General features: G+C 40.9%; 1 protein-coding gene across 3 annotated transcripts; it reads left to right on the plus strand.

Moving 5' to 3' along the window:
* Window positions 1-11376: 11376 nt before the first annotated feature.
* Window positions 11377-27644, plus strand: LOC113142704 (flotillin-2a). 3 transcript variants are annotated; one of them, XM_026327855.2, is made up of 11 exons: window positions 11377-11564; window positions 13806-13887; window positions 16923-17013; window positions 21151-21274; window positions 21907-22025; window positions 22162-22275; window positions 22370-22489; window positions 22577-22791; window positions 23223-23406; window positions 23746-23895; window positions 24870-27644. In XM_026327855.2, exons 1-11 carry the CDS (start codon window positions 11516-11518, stop codon window positions 24918-24920), a joined length of 1299 nt encoding a protein of 432 aa, XP_026183640.1. In that variant the 5' UTR covers window positions 11377-11515; the 3' UTR covers window positions 24921-27644. The 3 variants fall into 3 exon arrangements, with proteins under 3 accessions (XP_026183640.1, XP_026183639.1, XP_026183638.1); XM_026327854.2 differs by lacking the exon at window positions 16923-17013 and adding an exon at window positions 17553-17643; XM_026327853.2 differs by lacking the exons at window positions 16923-17013; window positions 24870-27644 and adding exons at window positions 17553-17643; window positions 23968-24795 and having other exon boundaries at window positions 23746-23933.
* Window positions 27645-27769: the final 125 nt, after the last annotated feature.

Below are 27769 nucleotides of genomic sequence, written 5' to 3' on the forward strand. Positions count from 1 at the left end.
CTTTTAAGATCCTGGAGTAAATGGGAGGCAGAATTGCCTATGTTGGCAAGTATCTCACTACCTCGCTGTTTCACATCCTCAGGTATTGATAATTCTCACAACACCAAACATATTCAACACGGGGTTGAATACACGTTCCACCACCATTCTAGCCTGGCTCAACTTTGAATTGTACCGATTCAAGATGTTTGTTGGCACCAGGATAGCCAAAATTCAAATGTTCAACAGATGGAGCCAAGGACCATAATTCTTACTTGAGTCTGAATCACTGTGGCCTGTCACCCCCTCATACAACCACCAGAAATCAAGACAGAAGAGCACAAAGGAATCTTCTGTCAAGTTCTTGCTGATCAGCTTTGGTTAAGTTTCATCCATCACTACCTGCCTTCACTACAGACCCGCAACAAGTGGCACACAGATGTCAATGACCTTTCCACTGGATCCATTGTAATGTTAATCAATCCACAACTACCACGATCATTATGGCTAGTAGGCAAAGTTGGAAAGACATTCCCAGGTTCTGATGGCCATATCAGAGCCGCAGAGATTCAGGTTAATGACAAAACCTACATCCGACCTGTTACTCGCCTGATCCACCTTTGTGCATTCACAGATCAAGAGGAGTCTTAGTCCTGAGGCTGACTAGTTTTATAAAGTACAAATATGCAAAGCATATTTGGGGGCGGCAATGTCATGAAGGATTCATCCATTCAGATCCCAGTTTCTTGAATGATGTCAGTCAGTGCCTCACAGTCAGCAACAGACGAACTGTGGACAGAACTGATATCTCCTTTCCTCTATTAGTGGACATATGTGAGTGAGTTAATGCTTAGGGAACCACTCGTTACCCCTCACCTAAGCAAAAATAAATGCCAACTTTGTGAATATTCTCATGGCAATTGGACTTCTAGTTTTTAGGTTGAAACTTTTCACTACTCATCCAAGTAGCTTCTGTAAAGATGATGTTTGACAGCTCTTTCAGAGACAAAACATCAGGAAGGCTCCAGGACCTGACAGTGTCTTTCTCTCTACACTAACGACTGCATATTCGGAGACTCTTCTGTGAAGCTCTGTAAAGTATGTGGATTACACCACAGTCACTGGTCTGAGATGATGAGTCCAGCATACAGGTGGGAAGTGGAACAGATAGTCTATCGGTGCAGTCAAAACTGTCTGGAGCTGAATCCGCTCAAGACTGTGGAGATAATAGTGGAGGTAAACCCCCCTGACTCCCTCCCCATCTCACCATCCTCAGCACCACCGTGTCTACTGGGGAAACATTCAGGATTCTGGGATCCACAATTTCCTGGAACCTGATATGGACTTTCCACATAGACCACATCTAGAAGAAGGACCAGCAGAGACTGTTCCTGTGGCAGCTCAGGAAGTTCAACACGGCCATCATGCAGTCTGTCCTCTGCACCTCAATCACTAAAACAGACATCCCGGTCTGCAGAGAGGATCATCAGGGCTGATCTTCCCTCCATCCAGAGCTTGTACCGGTCCATGGTCAGGAAACAGAGAAGCAGCATCTTTGCAGACCCTTCACACCCCTCACACAAACTGTTCAGACTCCTTCCCTCTGGTAGGTGCTACAGAGCACTGTACGCCAAAACCACCAGGCACAGAGACAGTTTCTTCCCCCAGGCTGTCACTCTCATGAACTCTGATATCACAGAGTGATAGAAATGACCACTGTGCAATATTACATGCATATTTGCACATCCATACCTACCTCATGTAAGCTGTCACAGTTGTAGGGGAGACCAGGGCTTCTTGTCAAATGGGTTAGTTGTCATATTGTTAATAATTGCACTTCAACAGGGTGCTACATAAAAGTGGAATACTAGTTTTGTGCCTTTCTATGGTCTGATGTCATATCCTGTCTGGGACATGCAAAGCACACTTAACTGAGGTGAGGACCAATTTGCCATTTTTCATATTCAAGAGTAAAAAATATAATTTTGATAGATTAACTTACACTTGTTCTAGTTCAAAAATGTAATATTTGTATTTATGAAAAATGTCCCTTTTCCCCAAAGTAAAGACATTTCCTAGACCATAAAGTGCTTCTCTCTTTCCTTGGAAGGTAACAGAGTTCGACCAATCAGCATTGGTTCCTTGCCAGAATCCTCTACAGACCAGACCTCAACTAGACCTATGGGAGGAGAGGGGTGAGGTGACATGGCTGTCGCAGAAATGAGCCGATAGCGAATCAATCCAAATATTGATAATATCGACACCAACTTTGGTATCAGTACATTAGTGTGGCAACCCCACCAATCTATAAATGTATGAAGTACCACAAAAAGAGAACTCCGAGCTGCAAAGGAAACAGAGGAGGGACACCAACAGACTCAAACCCACAGAGCATATTGCTGCCATCAGAAGAAAAACAATCCTGCCTATATCTCATTTTAACAAGGAAATTCAGTTCATTACAGTAATTTAAAAAAAACAAAAGCTTCTTAATTAATTCCTGGAATTTAACATGCTCATTAAGTAGGTATCATTTAGTGGTCCTGAAAAACTATTCTAGGTTGATACCAAATTTTGTAGTATTGCACACCCCTAGTTTGAATTCAGAGAAAAGAGTGATGTTAAGTTTGCCATGGGGTGATGGTTTACATAATCCAATCCAGAGCTCTACCTCTTAGTGGACCACCCAGGTAAGATATCTTGGCATCATCACAGCTGTACATTACCTTCTGCCATTGAACGATGAATGAATACTGGAGTAAAAACCCCAGAATGAGTCTGGGTTACCCACAAAGGGGTAAGCCAAGCCTGGACCTGCTGGGAGCGAGTAATTGTATCTTAACTTGTGCAGTAATTGCTGCACAAGTTAAGACACTTGCTGGGTGAGACTGAGTTGACTTTCAGCCAGGGAATTTGTTGTTCACATTGTCCCAGGAGCATGCCTTGACTGGAAAGAGCTCGCTAGAAACTCCCCAGGTCTGCTGGGTCCATGGTGGCTAGATTGTTCTATCAAGGTTTAGCAATAATGGTGCTCTGGACCCAAGTGTGCAGGCAGTCTTTGGAATGCTTAGCAATACTCTGGGAGGACAGTGTATTGCCTTTGAGTCCACTGCCCTGGACAGTGGACTCAAAGGGAACAAGTACACTGTAAAAACGAAAAAGTTGGTAAGTTGCCTTAAAATTTCAAGGCAACTTACTGCACTAATTTTGGGTTCTGAGGCTAACTCAGACTCCTAAATTTTCAACATTATGCCAGCTTACAATTTAAATGTATCTTTGATATGAATAAAAACTTCAAAATTTGAGTTTAACATACTCCAAATGAAACTGGACAAACAAATTTTTAAGATAAAACATTTAAATGAACATGTTTATTGTAAACATGACACAACAAAACACAATACTTCTAGTACTTCAGTACTTCTACTTGAGGAGCCACAAAATGTTTCCAAAATAACATTGAAGCCTTTCTGGTGTCCTTTCATCAAATAAATTACACTGAATTACATTAAAAAATAAAAAGTACAAAAGAGAACATATCCTGTTCCACTATTTACTTTAAATGATGGGAAGCCTGCCTTTTCCCACTAAGTTTGTTTGCAAGTCTAGTGTTTTTCTTGAGATTCTCTATTTTTTAAAGCAAATTTCTTACACAAGATCACAGGTGTAGCCAAAGTTTAATGCTATGTGCATGCCAGTTAATATGCAGCCATGATGGAGGAAAAAGCCCATATTGTACTCACCAGGCACATCAGGAAAAGTTTTGTTAAATTCTCAAACAATTATGGGTAGACCTTCCAGAGATGATGTTCTTCGATGCAGTACAATGTCAGATGTCTCGAAAACAGACCTTTAGTTATAGAAGTGAAGTACAACAACTTTGCAGATTGTATTAGAATTAAAACACTTGCAACAAAAAAAAAAAAATCTGGCTCCATATGAACTGTAATAGTTTAAGTGTTGGTGTTGATGGTGAGGTGTAGGATCAGAGCAGGACTCAAATGAAGACACACCCAAATGCAGGATATCAGCCTCAGGTACATAACAAACGGTCCTATAGACAACTCCACCGCTTGCCATAAAACCTAAATAGCTAAACTGCGCCACTCTGAGTAAACTCGGGCAATCCTCCACAAATGTAAGTGCAAGCATAAGCATTATCATACATAAATCCTCCAACACGGACAAAGGGAACAGAGGGGTATGTATACATTGGAGCACAAGACTAATTAAACACATGTGAATCCAGACTAATGAGACTTTAAGCTACCTGAACTCAACACTCAGAAACCAAAAAAAAAAGCTCATACAAGAAATCAAAACTACCCCATCATAAAAATAGGGATGTCATACATGAATGATTCATTTATTTTGCTGAACGGCCTTTGAGCCATGCATGCAGTAGGGCTGAAAATGACAATAAATGCCATTTCTGGATTATTACTTTATGTCACTCTGCACTCCCCACCTCCATCTGTTTAAGTACCATATTCTTAGCTTAATGTAGTAAATAAAGTCAGCAAACAAAACAAAATAGAATATGAATATTTGGAAGTGCAGGGACAAAGTGTATCAGCAAAGCAAAAAGAAGAAACATTTTCAATGGGGAAAAAAACATTTGTGTGTTTGTTTAGCTTAGGGCTTGGCCAATGGGCAAACCATAAGCTTCCTTCACTGAAGGCTGACAGATGTTACGATGATGAGCTGCCACCGCTGATTTGAGTCCCTCCTCCCCCCCGCCCAGTCAGCAGAGTATCTGCTATGTTTAATAGATAAGTGTACCTGTTTATCAAGCTGCTTTAGAGTTTAAACTACAATCCATCCATCCATCCATCCATCCATCTTCTTCTTCTGCTGCTTATCCCGGTCCAGGTTGTGGGGCAGTAGCCTAAGCAGGGATGCCCAAACTTCCTTTTCCCTGGTCACTTCCTCCAGCTCTTCTGGGTGGCACAGAGGTGTTCCCAGGCCAGCCGAGAGATATAGTCCCTCCAGCATGTCCTGGGTCTTCCCCAGGGCCTCCTCCCAGTGAGACATGCCTGGAATACCTTATCAGGGAGGTGCCCAGGAGGTATCTGGTACAGATGCCCGAGCCACCTCAGCTGGCTCCTCTCAATGTGGAGGAGCAGCAGCTCTACTCCGAGCTTCTTCCAGGTGACCGAGCTCCTCACCTTATCTCTGAGGGAGCGCCCAGCCACCCTGCGAAGGAAGTTCATTTCAGCCACTTGTATCCGAGATCTTGTCCTTTCGGTCATGACCATAGGTGAGAGTAGGAACGTAGATCCCGATCATTTTACTTCCCCTTCACAGTTATGTGCCACTTTGTGTTGGTCTATGACATAGGGGGTATGAATACGTTTGCAAGGCATTGTAGTGCTGCACTATATAGTGAAGGTGAAGAACTTCGAGTCACTCCATGTAGTCGTTGTACTTGTAATTGTACCGCAGTACGGACCGGCTCCAAACTGGCTGGGTCCACTGTGGCCAGTTTGTGCTGTCAGGATGGTGATGTGGTAGAACCCAAAAGCACAGCACAGAGCCGGAGTTAAATAGATGGGGTCTTTATTTAACTGCTCTATACAAGTAGAGCAGAGGCAGGCGAAGGTAACCAGATGGACACAGGCAAAATCAGGTCAGAAAATAAGCAATCAGTTAATACATGAGGGACTATCAAGTCATGAGAAGTAAGACTGGTAAGTTGCACACAGAGGTAACAAACAAACTGGCACTGGACAAAGGAACACAGGGAGTATATATACAGACAGGGCTAACGTTAACAAGACACAGGTGGAACCAATTAGGGAAGACACACGTGTGAAATAATAATAATAAAACAGGAACTGACTAGCCGAACACTAACACAATAAAACACAGTACATGACATTACCCCTCCCCCTTAGGAACGGATACCAGATGGCCCAGGTTCCTCGGGATGCAGTCTATGGAAGTCTGTAATAAGGTCGAGGTCCAGGATATTTCCCGCAGACACCCACGACCGTTCCTCCGGACCATAACCCTCCCTATCCACAAGGTATTGGCGTCCCCTACCACATCGACGCACTGCTAGCAGTCTCCAGACCGTGTATGTAGGTCCCCCATTGATGACATGGGGAGGAGGAGGAGGGAGGGAGGGCTGCCTTATATTTGGCGAGGTTGTGGATGAAGACTTGGTGGGCTCGCACCCAGGTGTGGAGACGGACTAGAGCATGGGCAGAGGGTATGATCACTTCCTTCTCCAGTGCTGGAAACAGGGGAGGCTGATAGCTGTAGGCACACTGGAAGGGTGTGAGTCCCGTTGAGGAGAAAGGTAAAGTGTTATGAGCAAACTCTATCCAGACCAACTGCTTACTCCAGGAAGAGGGGTTGTGAGAAGCCAACACATGGAGTACGGTCTCCAACTCCTAGTTAGTGCGTTCTGTTTGGCCGTTAGACTGAGGATGGTAACCCGATGACAAGCTGACCTTGGACCCCAGCAGTGCGCAGAACTCCTGCCAGAAACGGGAGACAAACTGGGGCCTGTGGTCAGATACCACATCATGGGGAAAACCATGAAGTCTAAAAACACAGGTAGAGGGCATAGGTAACCAACTGGTGGTCAATGGGAGGACTTGTTTCTACAACAGACGGGACAAGCAGCAACTTATTTGGCCACATACTTATGGATGGCTGGCCACCTGAACCTTTGGCAGAGGACAAAGATAGTTCAACTCACAAAGATAGTTCTCATCACCCCAGGGCGGCATCTAAAAGTAGAGGTGTGGGCCCAATGGATTACCTAACTTCTGAGCTCAGGAGGAACGTAGAGATGGTTTGGTGGACAAGAGGCAGGAATCGACCTGCCCCTCAGGGCTTGCTTGACTCTCGACTCTACCGCCCAGGTAACAGCCCTGACTAGGCAGGTTGCCAGAAGGATCGGTTCTGGATCAGTCGTGGGGTCATCGGGGTTGTGCGGAAAAGTGCGTCTGGTTTGGTGTTCTTGGAACCCGGTCGATAGGACAGGTGAAAGTTAAATCTGGAGAGAAACTGTCCATCTGGCCTGGCGAGAGTTAAGTCTCTTGGCAGACTTCATGTACTCTAGGTTTTTCTGATCAGTCCATATTAGGAAAGGTTGTTCCATACCTTCCAACCAGTGGCGCCACCCTCCAGAGCAAACCTTTACTGCTAGGAGCTCCTGTTTATCAATGTCATATTTACGTTTGGCGGGAGACAGCTTACAGGACAGACAGGCACAGGGATGCATGTGACTGTCCTTTGGGCTGCGCTTGGGACACAAAACTGCGCCAACTCCTGTCTCAGAAGCGTATGTCTCGACTACGAATTGACGGCCGGGGTCTGGACCGGAGAGAGAACTGGTGCTGTGATGAAGTATTCCTTGAGCCTTTGAAATGCCGTCTCCGCCTACGCCTAACGAGCAAACCTGCACTTAGGAGAGGTAAGAGTGTGTAATGGTGCGGCCACAGAGCTGAAATTTCGAATGAATTTTCTATAGAAATTTGCAAATCCGGGGCAGCATGGTGACTGAGTGGTTAGCACTGTTGCCTCACAGCAAGAAGATCGTGGGTTCGCATCCCGGCCTTTCTGTGTGGAGTTTGCATGTTCTCCCTGTGCTTGTGTGGGTTTACTCCGGGTACTCTGGTTTCCTCCCACAGTCCAAAAACATGCATGTTAGGTTGATTGACTCTAAAATTGCCAGTAGGAGTGAGTGTGAGTGTGTGAGGTTGTCTGTCTTTGTGTGTCTCTATGTGGCCCTGCGATGGACTGGTGACCTGTCCAGGGTGTACCCCTGCCTTCCACCCGAGAGAGAGCTGGGATAGGCTCCAGCAGATCCCCGTGACCCTGATCCAGGAAAAAGCGAGTATAGAAAATGGATGGATGGATGGATTTGCAAATCCTAGGAATCTCTGCACCTGTTGGCAGGTCTTAGGGATGGGTCACTCCTTGATAGCCCTTACCTTCTCAGGATCCATCTGTAAGATACCCCTGGAAACAACACATCCTAGGAAAGACACTCCTGACACACAGAGGTAACAAACAAACTGGCACTGAACACAGGGAGTATATATACAGACAGGGGTAACGTTAACAAGACACAGGTGGAACCAATTAGGGAAGACACATGTGTGAAATAATAATAATAAAACAGGAACTGACTAACCGAACACTAACACAATAAAACACACAGTACATGACAAGTACACTCAATTAGCTAACAGTTTCAGACACTCACTCACTACTTTTTTTCTGTCACCAATTATGGCGTAGCATGGGCCTCCATGTAGATGTCACTTCCTGTTTCAAACTAATTATTTTTATTATTTTAATAATTTAGTGGATAAAATTAATTTATCTCATCCTGAATATTTTCTTAAAAGGTATAACTTAACCATCTGTTCATAATTTTCAGCTACAATCTTGAATTTATATTTATAACTTTCAGGCCTTTCCACCATTTTTTCATCCACACAATGCGTGACGGCGTATTGTGCCTGTGTAGTGAACGGCTGCTACTTTTTACAATGTCATGTATGTTACAAATACCTTTTGGCTTAATGTTCAAGCAAGGTATCGCTTCATTTCCAGCTTCCATCACAAGAGACAACATAACATTGGGTATGCTCATGGAAAACAAGAATGACAAACTATGTAATTCTCTTGCAAAATCTTTCATACACAAAAATAGAACCCTGAAATTGTCCCCTAAATTTGCTGTCTGTCCTTAAAAATAGTCGGTCCCTAAAAATAGTGCAAGGGAAAGAAGCACAAAAATTATCTGACATCTTAAAATATTTCCCCACTGACATTCAATGACATTCCTGATTTTTATTGTTTGATTTATTTATTATTTATTATCCCTGTTAGTTAATGGATAATTTCTTTATTATAGTATTTTTGTTATATCCTGTTAAGGCTGTATTAACTTATGTTATATTATTAAAACATTTGACATTGGTTGTTAATGTTAATGTTTCCTCTGGCAATATCATTTTTTTGTAAAAAGTTATAAACCTAATCAAGATGTTTTATTTCCTAAACCTAATCCAGATGTTTTATTTCCTAAACCGAACCAACATGTTTTATTTCGTAAATCTAATCAACATGTTTTAATGCCTAAATATATCTGAGTAGTTGTTGTGCTTAAACTTAAGGACGTAACTTACGTTTTGTATGTAATGACGACGCTGAAGATCTGTAGGATTAAAACAATCTTCTGAACCTACCAGTAGGTTCCAGTAGGTGAGTAGGAACCTACTGATCTATATAAATAGGACTGATGTACACTGATAACGCCTATTCAATAGTAAGACAACAGTCAAACTGGGTGCGTCGATCAACACTGACCCTCCTGGTGCACTGGTTGAAGAGGACATTGAGCCAAATGCAGATGAAATGACTGACGAGCACCCCTGGCTGTATTTAACAGTTTTTGGTTATTTGGCAGGTAGAGCAGTATGATACCTGATGCACTTTAAGAGTTTGGTTTTATTTGAGTTAGTGACCTGTTTATTTGCAGAATTGCAATATTAGGGTTGATGAAAAGAAGGATGCACAAAAATACATTACATGAATTCCCAATATGTTTTAAATGTCATATCATGTTATTTTTATGGCACTTTAATTTCGAATGTTTGTTAAACAGAGTAGTGAAATAAATAAAATGTAGTTTCCTAAATGTCACGTGTCAACATGCCTTATTTTATATGCACTGCAAAGTAACTAAGTAACTTTTTAAAACTTTTAACTACTTTTTACTTTTACCTGAGTAGATTTTTCCAATGATAATTTTACTTGTACTTAAGTAAACGGTACTTTTACTCGTAAACCATTACTATTTTGGTATTCTTTCCACTTCTGACAAACAGGAAGTCTCTTCAAAATACACTCCCAGAACAGGAAGCATGGTGAGGATCCTGAGAGTATTAGGACTTCCCTTTTTACATTCTTGCATCCTTTTCATACAGTCATTATTAACAACATCAAAATAATAACAATATTGAATAAATTCTCAATTTCCCATTGATAATATTGAAATGACTCAGTTTGGCAGAGGGGGAAATAAACATTTTTAGAATAAATGTCCCACAATATCCAAAGAAATCACAATACCTGTAGTTGCAGACAGTTATCTATGTAAAGAAAGGCAACTGATGACAACAGTGTCAGCACACATAACATGTAAACACAGACTGAAAGTGAAATATGGCAAGATTCACCAGGGCACATGAAGGCAGCAAGAAAGAAACCAGTTTAAAATATTCCCAGAGGAATTGGGTTAAAGGAAATACAACCAAGTAAAGACAAAGCTGCAGCAGGCAGACAAACATGTCTGCAGCCTCTGTGCCAGATCTAATCCTGCTGGGAGAAGGAACATGGTGCAGTGAAAAATCTGGATGATGGAAGAGAACAGTGAAGCTGTAGGAGTTTGGGCCAGGGACACATTAGTTGGGAGCCTTGTCTGCACTTGCAGGGTAAAAGTGTTGTGATCCATCTGCTGTTGTGATGGGTCTAATGCAGGGGTGGCCAATCCTGGTCCTCGAGGGCCACTGTCCTGCTTGTTTTCCAACTATCCCTGCACTACCCACTGCTCATTACCTGGATCAGGTGGGTTCAGCCAATCAGGACTTTGTCTTCCTTCACTTCCACCCTTGTCTGAGATGATATCTTCCAGATTCTAATGGATTGAATGGATTGATTGTTCTGAAAACAAGCAGGACAGTAGCCCTTGAGGACCAGGATTGGACACCCCTGGTCTAATGTGATAAACTTGCACCTGTTTTCATGCTGCCCCCAAAAGGCAACCACTAAGGTACAATTTAGAGTTCCCCTGCAAGTAGTCATGCAGGTTTTCTGTTTTGATTACAATTAATGTCTGATTGAATATGTAGAGCTTTGGGCTGCTTTGTGCTTGTACTGGACTGGATACTTCCTAAAGCTCTTCCTGTCACTAATGATTTAGAAATAGAGGAAATACCGAAAGCATTTCAAAGCCTTGGATATATTTGCAGACAATATACCAGTAATACTCCCTCTACATTACATCATGTCATCATGATGCATGACTACACTGTAGAGCTTATCTATGAACATGTCGGTGATATTAGTGGAGATAAAGAGCTGGGATTGACTCACTAAAGCCTGAAGCAGCTCAGAAAAACGAGAGCGAGTTTTGTTTGGGTTACTCGAGTGAGAGGTACACTTCAGCAACCACGCCTATTTTATTATTGTGACACGGTATGGTTTACTGTGGAGGAGGGGCAGCAGAGAGAGGAGGGGTAGCTGATCAGCTGGGTCAAGTGACAGAAAGCCAATCGCTTAAATATGCCAGAGTAGTCTTCAAAATAAAACCACAACTACTGCTTAAACACGTGTGAGTTTTATTTTGAAAGTCCTACCCGGAAAGCGCTGCGTCCTTTTAGGGGCGTATCCTACGTCGTTGTGCGAGGAAGAAAATTGAGAGTTGGAGAAAAATAAGGTGGAAAACCGTGTTTATAAGTGAAATTAGGTTCACGTGCTTTGAGTAGGTGTGTATACGCGTGATAAAATGGGAAACTGCCACACGGTCGGACCAAACGAGGCTCTCGTGGTTTCAGGTAACACAGACGCTTCTACATCACCAATCATTACTAAACTCTCTTAACCCACAGGCGACAACATGACGTCTAATGTTAATAATACAACAAAGTGCCTAAACATTACTGCTGTAGCATCGATATTTAGCGGGTCCGCCGTCCCCCCGAAAGAAAACAAACCAAATTTCCATGTTTTCCCACAAATTGTGACTTACTCTGCCTTTATTTGGAAAGATATGTCGTGTATGCTCCTAATGACGGCTGGGAGACGATTCCTGTTTTACTGGCACCGTATGATACAGATTTGTATGATCACATTACAGATCCACCTTCTTTTTTCCAGTTTCCAGATTTGGTTCAAGTGGCCTTTGCTTTTATTTTGGTTTGAAGTGGAGCCTTTTCTTTCACTTAGACACTTTATTCTAATAAATCAACCAGTATCTGGTTCAGTATAATCGAGATTTACTGAAACTGGGCCGGACAGTGGCTGTAGATATGGTGGCTCTCTGCTGCACAGGAAATAAAGATAAGTAAATTCAATTACAGGGGAAACACTGACCTGATCTGGGCCTGTTCTCACACTGTTTTGAACAGAGCATCATCTTATAATGTTTCTCAGACTCCACATCCAGGACTTTATTAATCTCAGGGGCCTCTGTAAAAAACTCAGAGGCCAGGGTCCCCTTTCCTGTCAATGTTTGGTCCCACAGGCATGCATGGGATTTTCGTCTGTAACTGTAATCTGTGCGCTCAATTCTATGCCATCAACTAACAGTGCGTTCAAAATAATTTGTCATGTTGGTGTGTTTATTGATCTGATATGGATCACCTACAGACTGCTTTTATGAATCCCTCAACCTGGTCCCTGCTGATGTGGGTTGTGGGTTAGCAGTGCCAAAGATTTCTAGCATTGTCATACAACTATATCTGTCTTACATGTCTTATTCTGTCTTATTCTGATAAACCAAAAAATGTCAGTCACCACATAGAGGAAGATCCCAAGATGGGTTCATTCCACAGTGTGAAAGAAATCAAACTCTAAAAACATTGCTCACATGGTTGTAGTCAGTAAAGGAGGTTGATCTCGACATGTCTTGTGTGCGCTGGAATTCACTCTGTAAAATGTATGAATCAGATCATGTCGTTAGTTGGAATATCAAAAAATATCTTGTCATGTTATAGGCCATGAGCTTTTCTGGTTAAGGGTTTCATGGTTCAAGAAGGCAAAGATAAAGCATGAAAGTTAGTTGACTCATTAAACACATGACAGACTAGGTCAGTAGGTCATCATTAATTCTAGTTTGGAGTATTGTTCAGTTTTCTCACCTGCGTATTGTAATAGTACTGTTTCCTGTGAGATATTGTTCAGTCACACAAGGAAAATACTTTATTAGTAATTAATATTATTAGTGTTAAACTTAAGAAACATATGAGTGGCCTCTCATGTCTACTTTAATCTTGAAATTTCACAGCATGAGCCCAAAGAGTTTAATAATAATCCTGTTGATTGGGATGTTAAAAAGACACTGGTAGAGTTTGGGATGTGGGTCAGTAGGGCCTGCTGTAGTGTTTGATTGTTCGGGGTGGGGGGTGTATAGGTGACAGCTGGGAATGTCTCACTCATGGCTGGAGATTAAACTATGAGCCACAGTATGGGCCTGAGATATGTGTGACTTATCTGGAAAGATTAATACAGCTCTTACAGTAACCTACCAGTGTGAGAGAGACAGGGGTGACATCAAATCAAAAGACTGGAAAGTGGCACCGGAAGGCAGAGATGTGCACCAGTTAGTAGTGTAACACCAGAGGAGCAGAAATTGTGTGGTCTGTGGTTGGAAGAGCGTGGTGTTGTTATGACTGTCTAAACAGCAAAGGAGCTTTTTCCATAACCACTTGCAGAACATGAAAACTGGGTCACTGCCTGATAGGTCTTAGCCTATCTACATTGATTTGGGTTTAAAATCAAATCTGATGCTGCAGGGATATGTAGGGCCATGTTTTGATATATTATTATAAAGGCACAGCTGTGTTATATGAATTCAGCCACGTTGTGCACATGCTCACCTCATGTGTTAAATTACCTCCATACAGAATATTGTTTTTTCTCTATTAAAGAAAGTAGTCAGTGGAGGCTGTTAGCTGCTAATGTAAACAGGCTAAACAATCCAAATTGCTGCTGTAATGGGCTAGTCTATTGCATCCAGCTACAGGCTAAATGTTCTTTCATTAAATGATCCGACATTAATCTGTGTTGTTCCAAAGGTGGCTGCTGTGGCTCAGATCAGAAGACATATGTTGTTGGAGGCTGGGCGTGGGCCTGGTGGCTCATCTCTGACATCCAGAGGTAAGACATGTCTGCCCTGGGAAACTGGATCTGTAGTACACTGGACAAATGTCTACTGCTTCTCACGATGCTATTTATATACACCATATATATATGTATGTGTGTGTGTGTGTGTATAGTGTGTGTGTGTGTATGTATATGTGTGTGTATGTGTGTATATATATACACACACACACACACATACACAATATGATTCCACATATCTTTTTCAATTTATAGTTTTTCCCTCTTGGCCTGCTACTGTCTGTCCATCAGTTTTGCCCACAGAGAGAAATCTGTACAATCAGACTGCCACAAATTTTCATGTAAATGCTAAGGACTCCAAAATGATGCTACCCAATGTTTTGCTGAACTCCTGACTTTTCTACTACCACCTAAATTTCTTTGAAGTGTGTTTTTGCTCCTCAGCAGTTGATGTCTTTATTTTTGATGCTTCATGAGCTTTTCTCAAGCATCAGCCTCAACTTCACATGCACGCAATACCACAGTATATTTAAATCCGCTTTATAAATTATGAAATAAAGTATAAGGCTGGTGTTATTGTGTTTTATCTTACTGTCAACAAATCCAGTAAAAAGAACCAACCAAAGATGAATTGATCCTGCTCCTGTGTATGTGCTGTGTAACCAGACATGCACTTCAGAAAGTATTTAGACCACCTCACTTTTTGCCAACTTTGTTGTGTTGTACATTTTAATCTGTTAATATTTAAAATCTTTCCAATGATTATTGTAAAGATCAAAACATCAACACCTGTATTTGTATTTATGTCCTTAATCTCTTGGGCACCCACCTTCATGCTGCGCCAGAGGGATCTTATGAGCAGGCAATGAGCAGTGCAGGTCTTTGTCTCTTCAGACAAGAAAACCTTTTTCCTTGTGTCCTTCCACATGCCCTTTGCTCAAAGTAATTTCCGTCTAGCAGCTCTACCGTAAACACCAGATTGATGGACAGCCAAATCCAGGAAGAATCTTAGTGGTTCCTGATCTCTTCCAGTTCATAGTTACTGAACCCGCTGTGCTCCTGGGAACACTCAGGGCTTTAGAAGCTGTTTGTAGCCATGTCCGGATCCATGCCTCACCACAGTTTTAAGAGGTCAACAGAAAGTTGTTTTTTGTCTTGGCATGCAAAGTGAGTTGTAGGACGTCATATACACAGATGAACTATTCAGTTTGCTGCAGGTGGATCCAGTCAGGCTCTAGATATGTCTTGAGGAATACAATAACAATGTCACATTGCTGGTTTTGGCCTTTTCCTTGGGTTTGTTGGCAATAAGGAAAATACAGCACAATGCCTGACTTATTTTATTAATTTTTTTTTGTTTTGTTTTGAGTACATAAATGTGGGTTTGTTGCATTTTACTGTGAAACTACATAAGGCAAGAATGTTTTTTTTCTCGTTTTTTATGCCCATAGACAGTTCAGCGAAGAATATACAAGTCAGTCATGTTGAAACATCAGTATTAAAAGCTAAAGCTTAACAGATGTGTAAACATAGCAGTTCATCGCTGTCTGCTGCTTTTAAATTCAACTCAACAGAGCAGCTTCTGGGTCAACACTGGAAAGATAAACAGATGGCACATAATAACGAGGTCGGGGAGAGTTACGATCTCAAAAATCTAATTTACAAAACAACCGTTAATCAAGAGAAATTAATTCTGCAGTTGAAACACTGACTCAAACAGAACCTGATCTTTTAACCCACTGTATAGTTTTCATCAAAGTGTCAGCTAAGTGATGGCATTTTTTAAATAGTATCTATTTTTCAATTAAAAGTCCCAAGCCACTGGTGTTTGAGGTGTGTTTTTACATTTTTTTTAACCTAAAACATCTGCTGTAGCTGTTGTGAAACTATCTGTGACACATCTAGTATATAGTTCAAATCAACTAAAAATTGACAGTGTTTTTTGTCTGAGGAGCTTCTGGCTTTAAAGAATATGTTATTTGTCGTTTGCCTGCCACTGTTTCATCTTTGCTAAACTGCTTTGCTTTGTCTGGTGTTGATCTCACCCTGCGTCAGCCCTTTTCCCATTAAGTGCTGTCTTCTGTCCTGGTTGTGAGGAAACATAACAGTAGATCTTAATGGCAAAATGAAGTTGATGTGAGACAGGATTTAAAAATCCCAATTTAGACGTTCACAGGCGAGGCATTCCAGGAACAACCCCCAACCCCACCTCCCCCCAGTCTATTTTTATTTAGCATTTTGTTCACTTGCGGTTTGATCAAGATTTCAGATGCTATTGTGGAGGATGAGAGCAGAAGAGATGCTTTGGCTCCTCTCTGCACTAGTGACCACTTCAGCTAAAAGCTCTATGTGCATAAGCCAGTAGCCAGTAGATAGCATTATACAAACAGAGGGAGGGAGGGAGGGAGGGAGGGGGGGGCTCTGTGTCTTACCACACTGTAATCATGTTACTACCCAGCCCTGTGACTCATTGATCCAGTTTTCTGAAAAGATGGGGGAGGTGCAGCAGTTGCCCATAGAGCCTCTTTATCTAAGTGTTGCTGCAGTCAGTCTCTCATGTCTTGGACTCAGCAGCAACAAATTTAAGTTAATATTGTTGGAAGAAAAAAAAAGAAACGGCTCTGGCTGTTTTATCAGCTTGGAAACATAATCTCACATAAACAGTCAAGCTGGACCAGTTCTGAAGTGGAGGATAATGAATGTTTGTAGATGACATTCCTGTCTTCATATAAATGTAATCTTGGAGAGTCATGGGGATTAAGAATCCTGTCAACGCAGACTTAGATCTTGGTCTGTGTCCCAGTTTAAAATTTTACTTTAAACTTTATTAACGGAGAAAGACAAGCAAAACCTTCTTGTTACAGATAGTTCTGGTTTCCTAAGAGGTGCCTGCAGCAGCACTTCACACATAAACAACCTTCAGGGCTCAAACCACCACAGCAGGTCAGGTTGTGTCTCATCCCCGTCTTTCTTCCTCTTGATGTTGGTTACTGACGTTCCTAACAGCTATTGTCCAACTTACTGTTTGCCTCTGCTATTCCCGCTGCCTGCCTGCCTGCCTGCCTGCGTAGAATGTCTCTGGAGGTTATGACCATCCTCTGTCGTTGTGAGAATATCGAAACCTCGGAGGGTGTTCCCCTGGATGTGACAGGGGTGGCTCAGGTAATAAATTTATCAAAGACAAAAAAAAACAAAAAAAACAATCAGCAGTGGCTGGTGCTCGAGACCAAAGGAGGACACAGGTTCAACTCAAAATCTAATGACTGTGTGTGTTTGGTCTTTCTCATCCTCATGGCTTTTTTTCTTTTGCAGTCAAAAGGAGACAGTCGGCCGTCAATAACCTGGGCTTTGCCATAAAACTGAACTCTGAATCACTGTTAGCAACGGGGGTCACTAAATGAATGCTGGAGAAACTGCATAGAAAAAAGAGGATCTGAGAAACCCAGCTCAAAATACAGATTGTGTTATTTGAATAAAGCGGCATATAAAAATTATTACGAAAAAAAAAATCTAAATCCTACAACATTTGTATTGTGGATAACATGTCATTTTGCTCCGTTGTTAGTGATCTGGAGTCCTTGGGTGAATGGTTTCACTTTGTCCTGTTTTTATTTTCCCCCATTTCTCCTTGCCCTTCCCTTCATTTGCTTTCCTTCCAAACATGTCATTTTTTATTTTGTTTTTTTCCACGTTCTTCACAGGATAACGCTTGAGATTATGACCCTGCAACCCAAGTGTGAGGATGTAGAGACAGCGGAGGGTGTAGCTATTACTGTCACTGGGGTGGCTCAGGTAAATCACTACATTTTTCTGGGAATGCCAGTTCAGACTTCGCTAACCCACACAATACCTTTTCTCTGGCATCACCCATTATTCACAGCAGCAATAGTATTTGATACACAGGGCTCAAGTTAAGATGGATGCCTGCGTTTTTGACTAAGACACTAAGATGTTCAGCCAGTGTCTGCATTTAATCTCCTGTCTTGTCAGAATATACCTAGTTAGTGTTAACTGACCCAACACTCTGTCAGACTGACAGTAACACTGTCAGACAAGTCCTCGTTCACCTCAAGGAGTTGGCACAGTTGAGCTCGCACACGCTCATAAGCCGTCAGACTAGACATCATTTCATCGCCCACACCAGCGTAGCCCCTTGCATGTTGTTTACAGTGTTGTTTTCAGTCTGAACTTGATCCTACTGTGACAGGAATGGGGTCTGTGGTATAATTGAGTCTGTTTTTTATGTGTGTCTGCTATTTGTTGTTTGCTCCTGTGCAGTGCCAAAATAAAATGAATAAATGTGTTTTTAGGATTGACAGCTTTGAGATGTCAAAGAGAAAATCCACCTTACAATAAAACTGACTATATATCTTTAACGTCTCCACAGACGACTAACACAATAAAAGTTAGCAGTATGAAAACTTGAGCAGTAAATAGATATCCATGGTATTTACAGCATATGAATACAGAAACCTGCAGCAGATGATTACTAGCAAGTTATAGTGGAAAGAAATACGCTGTTAAAAAAATGCACCAACAAACATTCATTGGACTTAACAAATCATGAAAAGTGATAAAACAGTCTTTTTTTGTGATCGTCAGCACAAGCTGCAGTTAGTTTATATTTCTCCTGCTAAGACCAGCACATTGTATGTTACAGCAGTTAAAGATGGAGGAGAGAATGGCGCACGCCTCCAAGGACTGAATAGAGAAAAGTACCAAATTTTAGTTTTTAGATGTTAGTTTAGCATTTGATTCTGTCATAGCAACTGTAGCAGCGTTATAGGCTGCACCATAACTGGCAGGCGCCTCCTCTAATATGGAAGTAAATATTGAGCTGCTGGTAGCAAGAACAGTGATGGTTCAGCCTGGTCTTTTTCTTCAAGTTTCGGAGAGTGGTGGAGAGTGTTGTTAATGCAATGATCAAGACAAGACAAGTTTACCCCTGCTCGATGTATTTGTTGCTCTTCATTACAATGACTGAAAAGAGATAAGCAGTGATCGTAATTAGGAATAGGATTTATGGACTGCTCTGTATTATAATATAGTCGAAGCACAGTAGTGACTGACCCTGCATGTTCATATCGCCAAAACTGCAGAAGTACAAATACAAACCTACATAAATCCATCTTACTAACTGCATTTCCATCTGTTATCTAACCTTCTCTGCCAGTAACTAAGTCAAGTCATGCATATCTAGCTTTACTGTTCTTATAACTAAGTGTTGAAACAAGAAGTTTGAAATGAGTGTAAAAAAAAAAAGCGTGGATTTTCTCCTTAAGAATATAAAATACCACAGTCTTCTGCTTTTCTGTTGTTATTCATTTCCTGTTTCTGTTTGGTTGCCAGTATTTCTTTTCATGTCCCAAAGAAGCAGCACTATCAGTTCTGTGTTTTGGCCATAGTCTGGTCGTGTTCCCCTTCTCTGTTTTCCTATATGCATGCTGACAATGAGCCCACTGTTAGGAAGTGAACACAACCTCACTCTCACACAGTTCGATTCACAGAGTGGTTCATCATGTCACTGCTTGATTGGTCTAAGCCAAATTTATTCTGCCCCATGACAGCAGGAGTAGTGTGCCCACCATATGTTTAGACTCAGAGAGATGCACACAGCAGATTAAAGGACACCAGGGTAAAACAATCTGGAATATTTTATTATCACTGCTGAAGTGTCAGTTTGATACAAATCGCACATTTTAAATTCCGTCACATTTTGAACGCTATTGTTTTTCAAAGACATTTCCTGTATTTGTCCTTTTGAGTTTTGTGTCTTGGAGCATGTGTTTGGTGAAAGCAGGAGGAAAGGTGGTATTGTCAGGAATTAAGAGCAAGTGATTAATTGCACACAAGGAATATACCTAGTCTGAGCTGCAGCACGGCTCCCCCTGCTGACTGTTTGAGCTGGCTTGTTTGTGGTTGTGTCGCTGCCCTGCAGCCTTTTCTATTTTCAGACGTGCATTTCCTTAGAGTAAAATCTTCCCTGGTCTTTATGGTCTTCCCTTGTGTTGTCCTTATTCCCGGTATGATTGCATGTTGCTGAACAAACCCATGTGGAAACTTCTCGCCTAAGGACCCAGTTCACTCTTTTCTTACAGCTGAAGTGGAGTCACCCAAAACCTACTGTCTTGCATAAATGTCTTGACTGCGTAAATAACATTACTTACTGTCACCCTTGTGTTTGTTCTGTAAACCTCAGGTCATTGTCTTGATTCTCCCAGCATTTTATTTTATTGATATTTATCTGTGATTATTATTTTTTTTCTCATTCAATCGCCTCAGTTTTTATTTATCCTGTTCATTTTTTTAACTTCCAACAGGAACAGACTGTAGATTTCTACATTGTTATGGCCACAACATTATCATGTTGGATTTTCTTGACTTAAATGTGGAACTAAACAGAGAGCACGTCATTGCATTTAAATCTGTGCATCAAGAAGTAATGGAGTAACATGTCATTACAAGTACATACTTTGTTTAATATAAGCTCAGAATTTAGGCCAAATTTCTCTGATCACATCTAATGACTGATTAGGTTTGATGTGAAGAACAGATTTGCCACAAGGTTGTTGCTGTCTGCAATATCAGTGTGACTACAGTCAATATTGTTGTGATCATTCATCGACGATAAAAACGAAACAGATCTGTCCACAGACAACAAACAAATGATACGAGATAGTAGACTAGAATAATGTATGGAAAAGATGAAAAATACAGTGGGATAGGCATTTGAACAGGAAGTTTTAGTTTTTGAGAAATGTAAACTTATCAAGAACTTCAGCATGAACTGGTAGTTAATTATTAATTATCTGGCCATATAAAATTTGCTCCATATCAGTAAGGACCAGTATTGTCTAAGCCCTTATTTAATCAGTGAAATGTCAAGGTGATTGTGTGCAGCCCTCCATCCCCAGCATTTGTTGTGCTGAACAGGGCTATTGATTTATTCTTCTCTGTATATGTAAGCATTTTCATTGATATTCATTTTTCCAAATTGATGATGCATGTTACAATAATGCAACTGGACCTGAACAGTTTTTCATGCTTTATGCATTTGTATAACTAATAATATATACATAATGCACAGATTGTCGTGTGTATTGATTTCTCATTCTAAATATTAGACTTTGTACCTGTTTTCTATATTTTGTGTGTGTAGAATTGTGTGCGGCAAAGAATTGTTGGATAACACAAATCCAGTGTGTGTTGTGTTTTACATGTGCCACACCTATTTATTATTATGGTGCTACGCCAGTGTTTGTGTGTTCAGCTGACGATCTTTGTCCATATTGGCACCAGGTGAAGGTGATGACAGAAAAGGAACTGCTGGGATATGCCTGTGAACAGTTCCTGGGAAAGTCAGTCGCAGAGATCAAGAGTGTCATCCTGCAGACCCTGGAGGGTCACCTGCGTGCCATCCTTGGTGGGTAGCTTCTCAAAGCTGCTTCTTCGTCCGTTTGTTCATCATGATCATTTTTGCTCTCTGTAGCATGCGAAGGACTCTGAATGTCAATTTTCTACATGTAGATCCATTTAGCTTTCAGTGCTTTTTCAGTAAGAGATGAGAACCTCACCATGAATGGGATCAAGCTGCTGTATGAAGCGGTTTTGCCTGTTGGGAGTAAATGGTGTCAGTAGACCAGAGTCAGGTTGAGTTAATTGCACAGTTTAATTTCCATTCTGGTGAAATGTCAGCACATCATGTGTGATATTACTGAGCAGATGTCAGTATGCACAGCAACAAATCAACGTGATGGGCTTCTCTCTTATGGCAAACAGGAATGCAGGGAATATATGAGGACATATATTGAAATGCAATGGCAGGTGCTGCTTCTGTTGTTGCAAATATGAAATGTAAAATTTCTTCTCAAGTCTGAGGAGGCATTTAAAACATCAAAAAATGGGGATGCTCATTTGTTGGCAGCATTATTGATAATTTGGCCGTTTTGCTTTCTTGGCCAACTTTGTGAATGTGCTAAATAAAACCTCTTATATGACAAGTAGTAGAAACAGAGGTTTGGATCACATGAAACTAACCTCTGTTTAATCATATAGGCACCTTAACTGTTGAGCAGATTTACCAAGATAGAGACAAATTTGCCACCCTGGTGCGAGAGGTGGCATCACCTGATGTTTGCCGCATGGGCATCGAGATCCTTAGCTTCACCATAAAGGTCTGAGTCACATTAACATTACATTTTCTTTATTCTGCATTTAGCTTTTGAAAATTTGTCTCCTGTTGCTAATTGAAGTTAGATTAATTTAATAATTTACCATACTCTGCCTCTAATTTATTTGTGTTTCTGGCAGGATGTCTATGATAAAGTGGACTACCTGAGCTCACTGGGGAAAACTCAGACAGCTGCAGTACAGAGGGATGCAGATATAGGTGTGGCAGAGGCAGAGAGAGACGCGGGCATCAGGGTAAGAGGGAAATTACAACACAAGTGATTTCGCTGATGAAGTAAAGTGGCTGTTGGGTAAAAAGTGAACTGCTCTTTATCTTTTTCTTTTACAGGAAGCTGAGTGTAAGAAAGAAATGATGGATGTTAAATTCTTAGCTGACACAAAAATGGCCGACTCCAAACGAGAGCTGGAAATGCAGAAAGCTTCCTTCAACCAGGAAGTGAACACAAAGGTATCCAGTTGAATATGCTGGTTTAAATATATTTTCAACAATGAAATGTTAGAGCAGAGTGTTACTAAAAGCTCCTGCATTTCCCAGAAAGCAGAGGCCCAGCTTGCATATGAACTGCAGGCAGCCAAAGAGCAGCAGAAGATCCGCCTGGAGGAGATCGAAATTGAGGTGGTGCAGAGGAAGAAGCAGATCACTATTGAGGAGAAGGAGATCGACCGCACTGACAAAGAGCTCATCGCTACTGTGAAGAGGCCTGCTGAGGCTGAAGCCTACAAGATGCAGCAGCTGGCTGAGGGGCAGAAGTAAGTTGGCACCACAGAAGATCTCTCATGCTAATGTAACATTTCTATACCTGTGGGGAAAATGCTAATCCCATTCTACATAAATTAAGATATTGCCATTTATTTCAACACTAGTCCCTAAACCTGTGCCATAATCCAAGCTGTGTTTAGTTCCTGTTCAGACAGAATGACATGCCCATAAGCCCTGTAATGGTTTGTTTACATCAGTGCACAGTAAAAATCCCTACAAATGAGCAAACCAGTTTAATAATCAGTTGGACATTTTTCACTTGTAAATCAAAATTATATTTTCATCTGTGACTTTTACATCAAACATTGATGGCAATAACTTTAAGTAGCACATTACACATGTTTCATAAAAGTACATGACTGACTGATAAAGGAAGTAAACCCTAAACAGTCCTTTTGATGCGTATCTGACCTTACTCCAGGATAAAGAAGGTGCTGACAGCTCAGGCAGAGGCTGAGAAGATCCGCTGTATTGGTGAGGCAGAGGCTGCCTCTATTGAAGCGGTGGGCAAGGCAGAGGCTGAGAAGATGAGGCTGAAAGCTGAAGCCTACCAGCAGTATGGCGAGGCAGCCAAGACAGCTCTGGTCCTGGAGGCTCTGCCTAAGGTCTGTGGTTTGCATTTATACAGCAGTGCTTTTAAAATATTTCTACTATACTATAATACTGATATTTGGGGAGTTTTGTGGCCCTGTGATGGACTGGTGACCTGTCCAGGGTGTACCCCTGCCTTTCACCCAAAGAGAGCTGGGATAGGCTCCAGCTGATCCCTGTGACCCTGGTTAGGAATAAGTATTACCCAATGACTTCACCAATGGATGACCAGTCATCTCCGTGAATGCAAACAATCACACACATTGTAATAAGTAGAATAGAGTGAATGACAGTCCTTAGGTGTGTAGATGGTGTCAGTAAATAACATGTGTACGCTCCCCTGGTTGTATCAGATTGCAGCTAAGGTGGCTGCACCGCTGTCCAAGACCAACGAGATTGTCATCCTGAGCGGAGAAGGCAGCCGCGTGACTGGAGAGGTGACCCGTCTGTTAGCTGAGCTCCCTGTGTCCGTCAATGCTCTCACTGGGGTGGATCTGACTAAGGTGAGAGTGGCACTGTTTCTGACAACAGTTAATATACTTTATACTGTAGTCTTTAAACTCAGTTGTATGTTGGAAGATTTCAGTATTGGAACATCATGAATGAAAAATAGAATACAAAACCATAATACTGTTATTGTTCTTGTTTGCCAGAAATGAAAAACATCATTAATGACCAGACACTATTTAATAGAATAAAAAGGTCTGCCAACGCTTAACAATCCTCCGTTCTGCCATGATTCAGCCTTCATGATGGTTTATCTTTCACATTTTCAGGGACCTCCAACAAAATAGCACAAACATGCAGTGTAGTTCAGCAGCAGCCTGGGAAAGTCACATGGAGATCACACCACTCACACGAAATACAATAGCTGTAACTAAAAACTGCCATTTTTATTGTTAATACAGTCGCTGGAGCAGCTTTAATATGTGATTATACTGTACGTTAGTGCCGTATTGGCTAAAAATATAGTTAATATAGCTTGAAGAGTAAGCATAAGCAAAGCGCTGATGCTACCTGAGGCATTTTCCATTTTAATTTTGTAAGGGCATGATACAGTGGCAAACTAACACACAGACACACATACACATTGTTTTAATTCTGCAAAATTACAGAAATGTGAAACTATTAAACAGCTGCTTGCTACCCATGGTTAGCCATCAGGGGGTGCTGAAGTTACTCTTAAAAAATCTCTCTGTGACAAAGCTGTACTTTACCTATAGAACTGTAGTGGAATTCAGAAGATTGATGTGCCCATTAAAACTGCACATGTCTGTCACCAATCTACGGTTTGGGTAATTTCATCATAAAATATCTTTTCTAGTTTCATATTTCATTCCAAAGCGAAAAAAGGTGCAGTGGCAGCGTAATGTAATATATTGGTGTAGTTTCTGGGTGTGTGACAGCACTGCATTAGGCCTTTATGTTCATACCTGTCTGTTTAAACCAGTTAATCCTCCTGTTCACCGATCCACAGATCCCTCTGCTCCAGAAGATGACCAGCCCACAGTGCCAAACAGCGATGTGACAAATCAGGCCAGAGACTCATTCCTCTGAATCCTACTATGTGTATCTGCCGCAAGCGTGAAAAAATGTGTTTCAGCCTGTGTCCCCTTATGCAACTGCCTTTGACCAGAAACACTTTGAACCAACCAGGAGAGTTTTTATATTTTTTAAGAGGTTTTCATTTTCTCAAGGGAAAACAAGCTGGGCCTTACTTAGGGCAAGACTATATGTATGTCCTCTTGTTCTTAGGTCTTGTTTTATAGGCACTGATCTTGATCAGTCAGGATAATATGCTGCTGTCTTGTTTAGTCATCCAAAGCAGAGTTGAGTATTTTTGAGTCAAAAGTCTTTGGATGTAGATAAACATTATCTATAGCTGACATTTATTTTATTTTTTAACAGCATAAGGTGTGCCAGTTAGTGAAAGTAGCTTGCAAAAAACTGAGCACAGTGTGAATTCAGTAGCTTTTATTTCCTCTTTACTTTTACAAATGTGCTTATTTTAGATTAGTTAGGCTAATCCAGTGGCTCTCAAACCTTTTCTGCGGCCCTTCCTACCATCACCAGATCCTCACCCACTTTGATTATAAAATTTACAGTAGCTTACAGTATCAGTGATATTTGAATCACTTGTATGATATTCTTACCTCATGGTATATTGTCATGTTGCCTGTCTTCTCCTTCTGATGTGCAGTGCCTGTTCACCACTTAAGTGCCCAAACCTGAGGACAGTGGTTTGGCTTTAGTAGGGTTTATGTCACGGCATCACTGTTGTAGATGGATGATGTTTAAAAAATGCTCCCTGTTCTCATAACACCTCCTTATATTAAAAAAGCATATTTACTCTTAACGTTTGTCATACGTTTGGCAGATATATACACATAGGCAAATATAAATGCTAACAAACATGTAACACGAGGCCATACTTAGAAAAGATTAGCCTTAATAGAGACCCTGGATGCCTGCCAGGCTGACTGAGCATTTCCATATTACCTCGAGTTATATTGTTACTCCTCTTTCTGGCCTCATCCTGAGATGAGCTGTTCGTCCTCATTCTACTCAGATACTGTTTGAAATATTTACTTATGCAGATGGTGACCATATTTTGTATTTTTAAAGAGTAACCCTGTGCAGAAAAACATAGTTACACTGCTGTTGGCTGACTGTTGCCCGTGTGTTGATCACATCACATCTGTGATGACAAAGCAGGAATAATTTGATATCCAGTGAGATGTTGGAGAATTGGTATCTGATCAGGTCTTAAATACTGCACACACTCTTCGTGCATGCAGTTTGGTAAACGTTAAATGCTGGAACATTAAGTATAGGTCAAGTTATACCTTGACCTTTACCGTATACTACAATATTTGAATCAAAATGACATTACTTTAATTAATACACGTAGTCTGTTACAATCATTTAACCATTAAAAGCAATATAACAGTCAAAGTTTAACAAAATGGTTTAATGTTGGATCATTATTTGTGTTGCAGTGACACTGTGTGTAATTTTGTAAACCTTGAAGTTACTCCTTAAACTGAATGAGCCTTTTGTTGCATAGTAAATTGAAACATGGTTTTATATCAAACTGCCCAACCTGCCTACTATGCACACAGTTATATGTGAATTTTTTCGTTTTGTGTTTGGCATCTGGTAAATCACATGAATGATCATTAACCACTTTCCAGTTTGTGACTTTGATTATTCCATTATAAAAAATAACAGCCGTGCCATTTTTTTTTAATTTTCTGTGAATTAAACTTGTTTGCTTGCTTGGTCTTGTTTTCAAAATATATCATGTTTCTGTTTTTGACATAAATGTTGTAATCATGTTAATCTTTCTCTAGCTATTCAATCTGCAGCAAGAGTGTGTGAAAACATTATAAATAACCTGTTGATGTTATATTCTTTACCATAGCTTTAAAAAGCCAGTAGTTTTTAAGTGATTAGTAGCTGCTAGTATTGATTAGTCTTTCAGTTGTGCTATAGGTCACCTGATCATGGACACACTGTCCCATTATCAAGCTATGAAAATACCCTGCAGCTTGGCAGAGACTTCCAGTTTTTCAGATCACTGTGGTCTGGTAGGACTGTGGAAGGCTGAGATTATAACAAACACCCTTTTAAGTCACAATAGATGAGTGACAGACCTCTTTTTTGCTCATGATCATGGAGCCTTCACACACCAGATTTAATGACTGTTTCTGGCTGTCCAGATTTTAAACCAAAAATATCTGGTTATAAAACAGGATCATGGATTTACTGTAGGACAAAGAATTGAAGAATATGTGAACTTTATACATATTTGTACTGTCTAGCTATAAGTTTTGCCCCTTTCTCTTTTATGTACTTTATGACGTTGAGTACGAAAAATTGTGCAAGGGAACACACATACATGTATCTAATTAGATGATAAATATGAATCTAGTATCTAACAGCTATTCCTGTAGACTTAGGGTTTCCTGAATTTGTATTCATTATTTTGGCAAATATATTGTGTCTTAAAATATGTTTCCTTGATTTCCAATCTAATTACAATACTGGCAACTTTTGCAAGACCAAATATCAACCTGCATTTTAACTTTTGTCTGTCCATCTCTTGTCTAATGGAAATAATCTGCAGTCTAAATTAAAATTATATTGTGGCCTCTCATGTAACAGTGGCCTTTGGAAACTGATGCAGCATGGCACAAGTCATGTTATTCTGTGTTGTGTTTCACCCTATATTAAATGTTAAATCAACTCCTGTTGGCCTCGGCGTCTATCATTTCACAATGAGAAATATTTCACTGCCTGCACATGAGAAAAATCAAACTGCAACATATTCTGTATATGCAAATTTAGCTTAAATGCTTCCAGTGCAAAAACGTA

The sequence above is a fragment of the Mastacembelus armatus genome, chromosome 14, assembly GCF_900324485.2.
Source record: "Mastacembelus armatus chromosome 14, fMasArm1.2, whole genome shotgun sequence".
NCBI classification, from domain to species: Eukaryota; Metazoa; Chordata; class Actinopteri; order Synbranchiformes; family Mastacembelidae; genus Mastacembelus; species Mastacembelus armatus.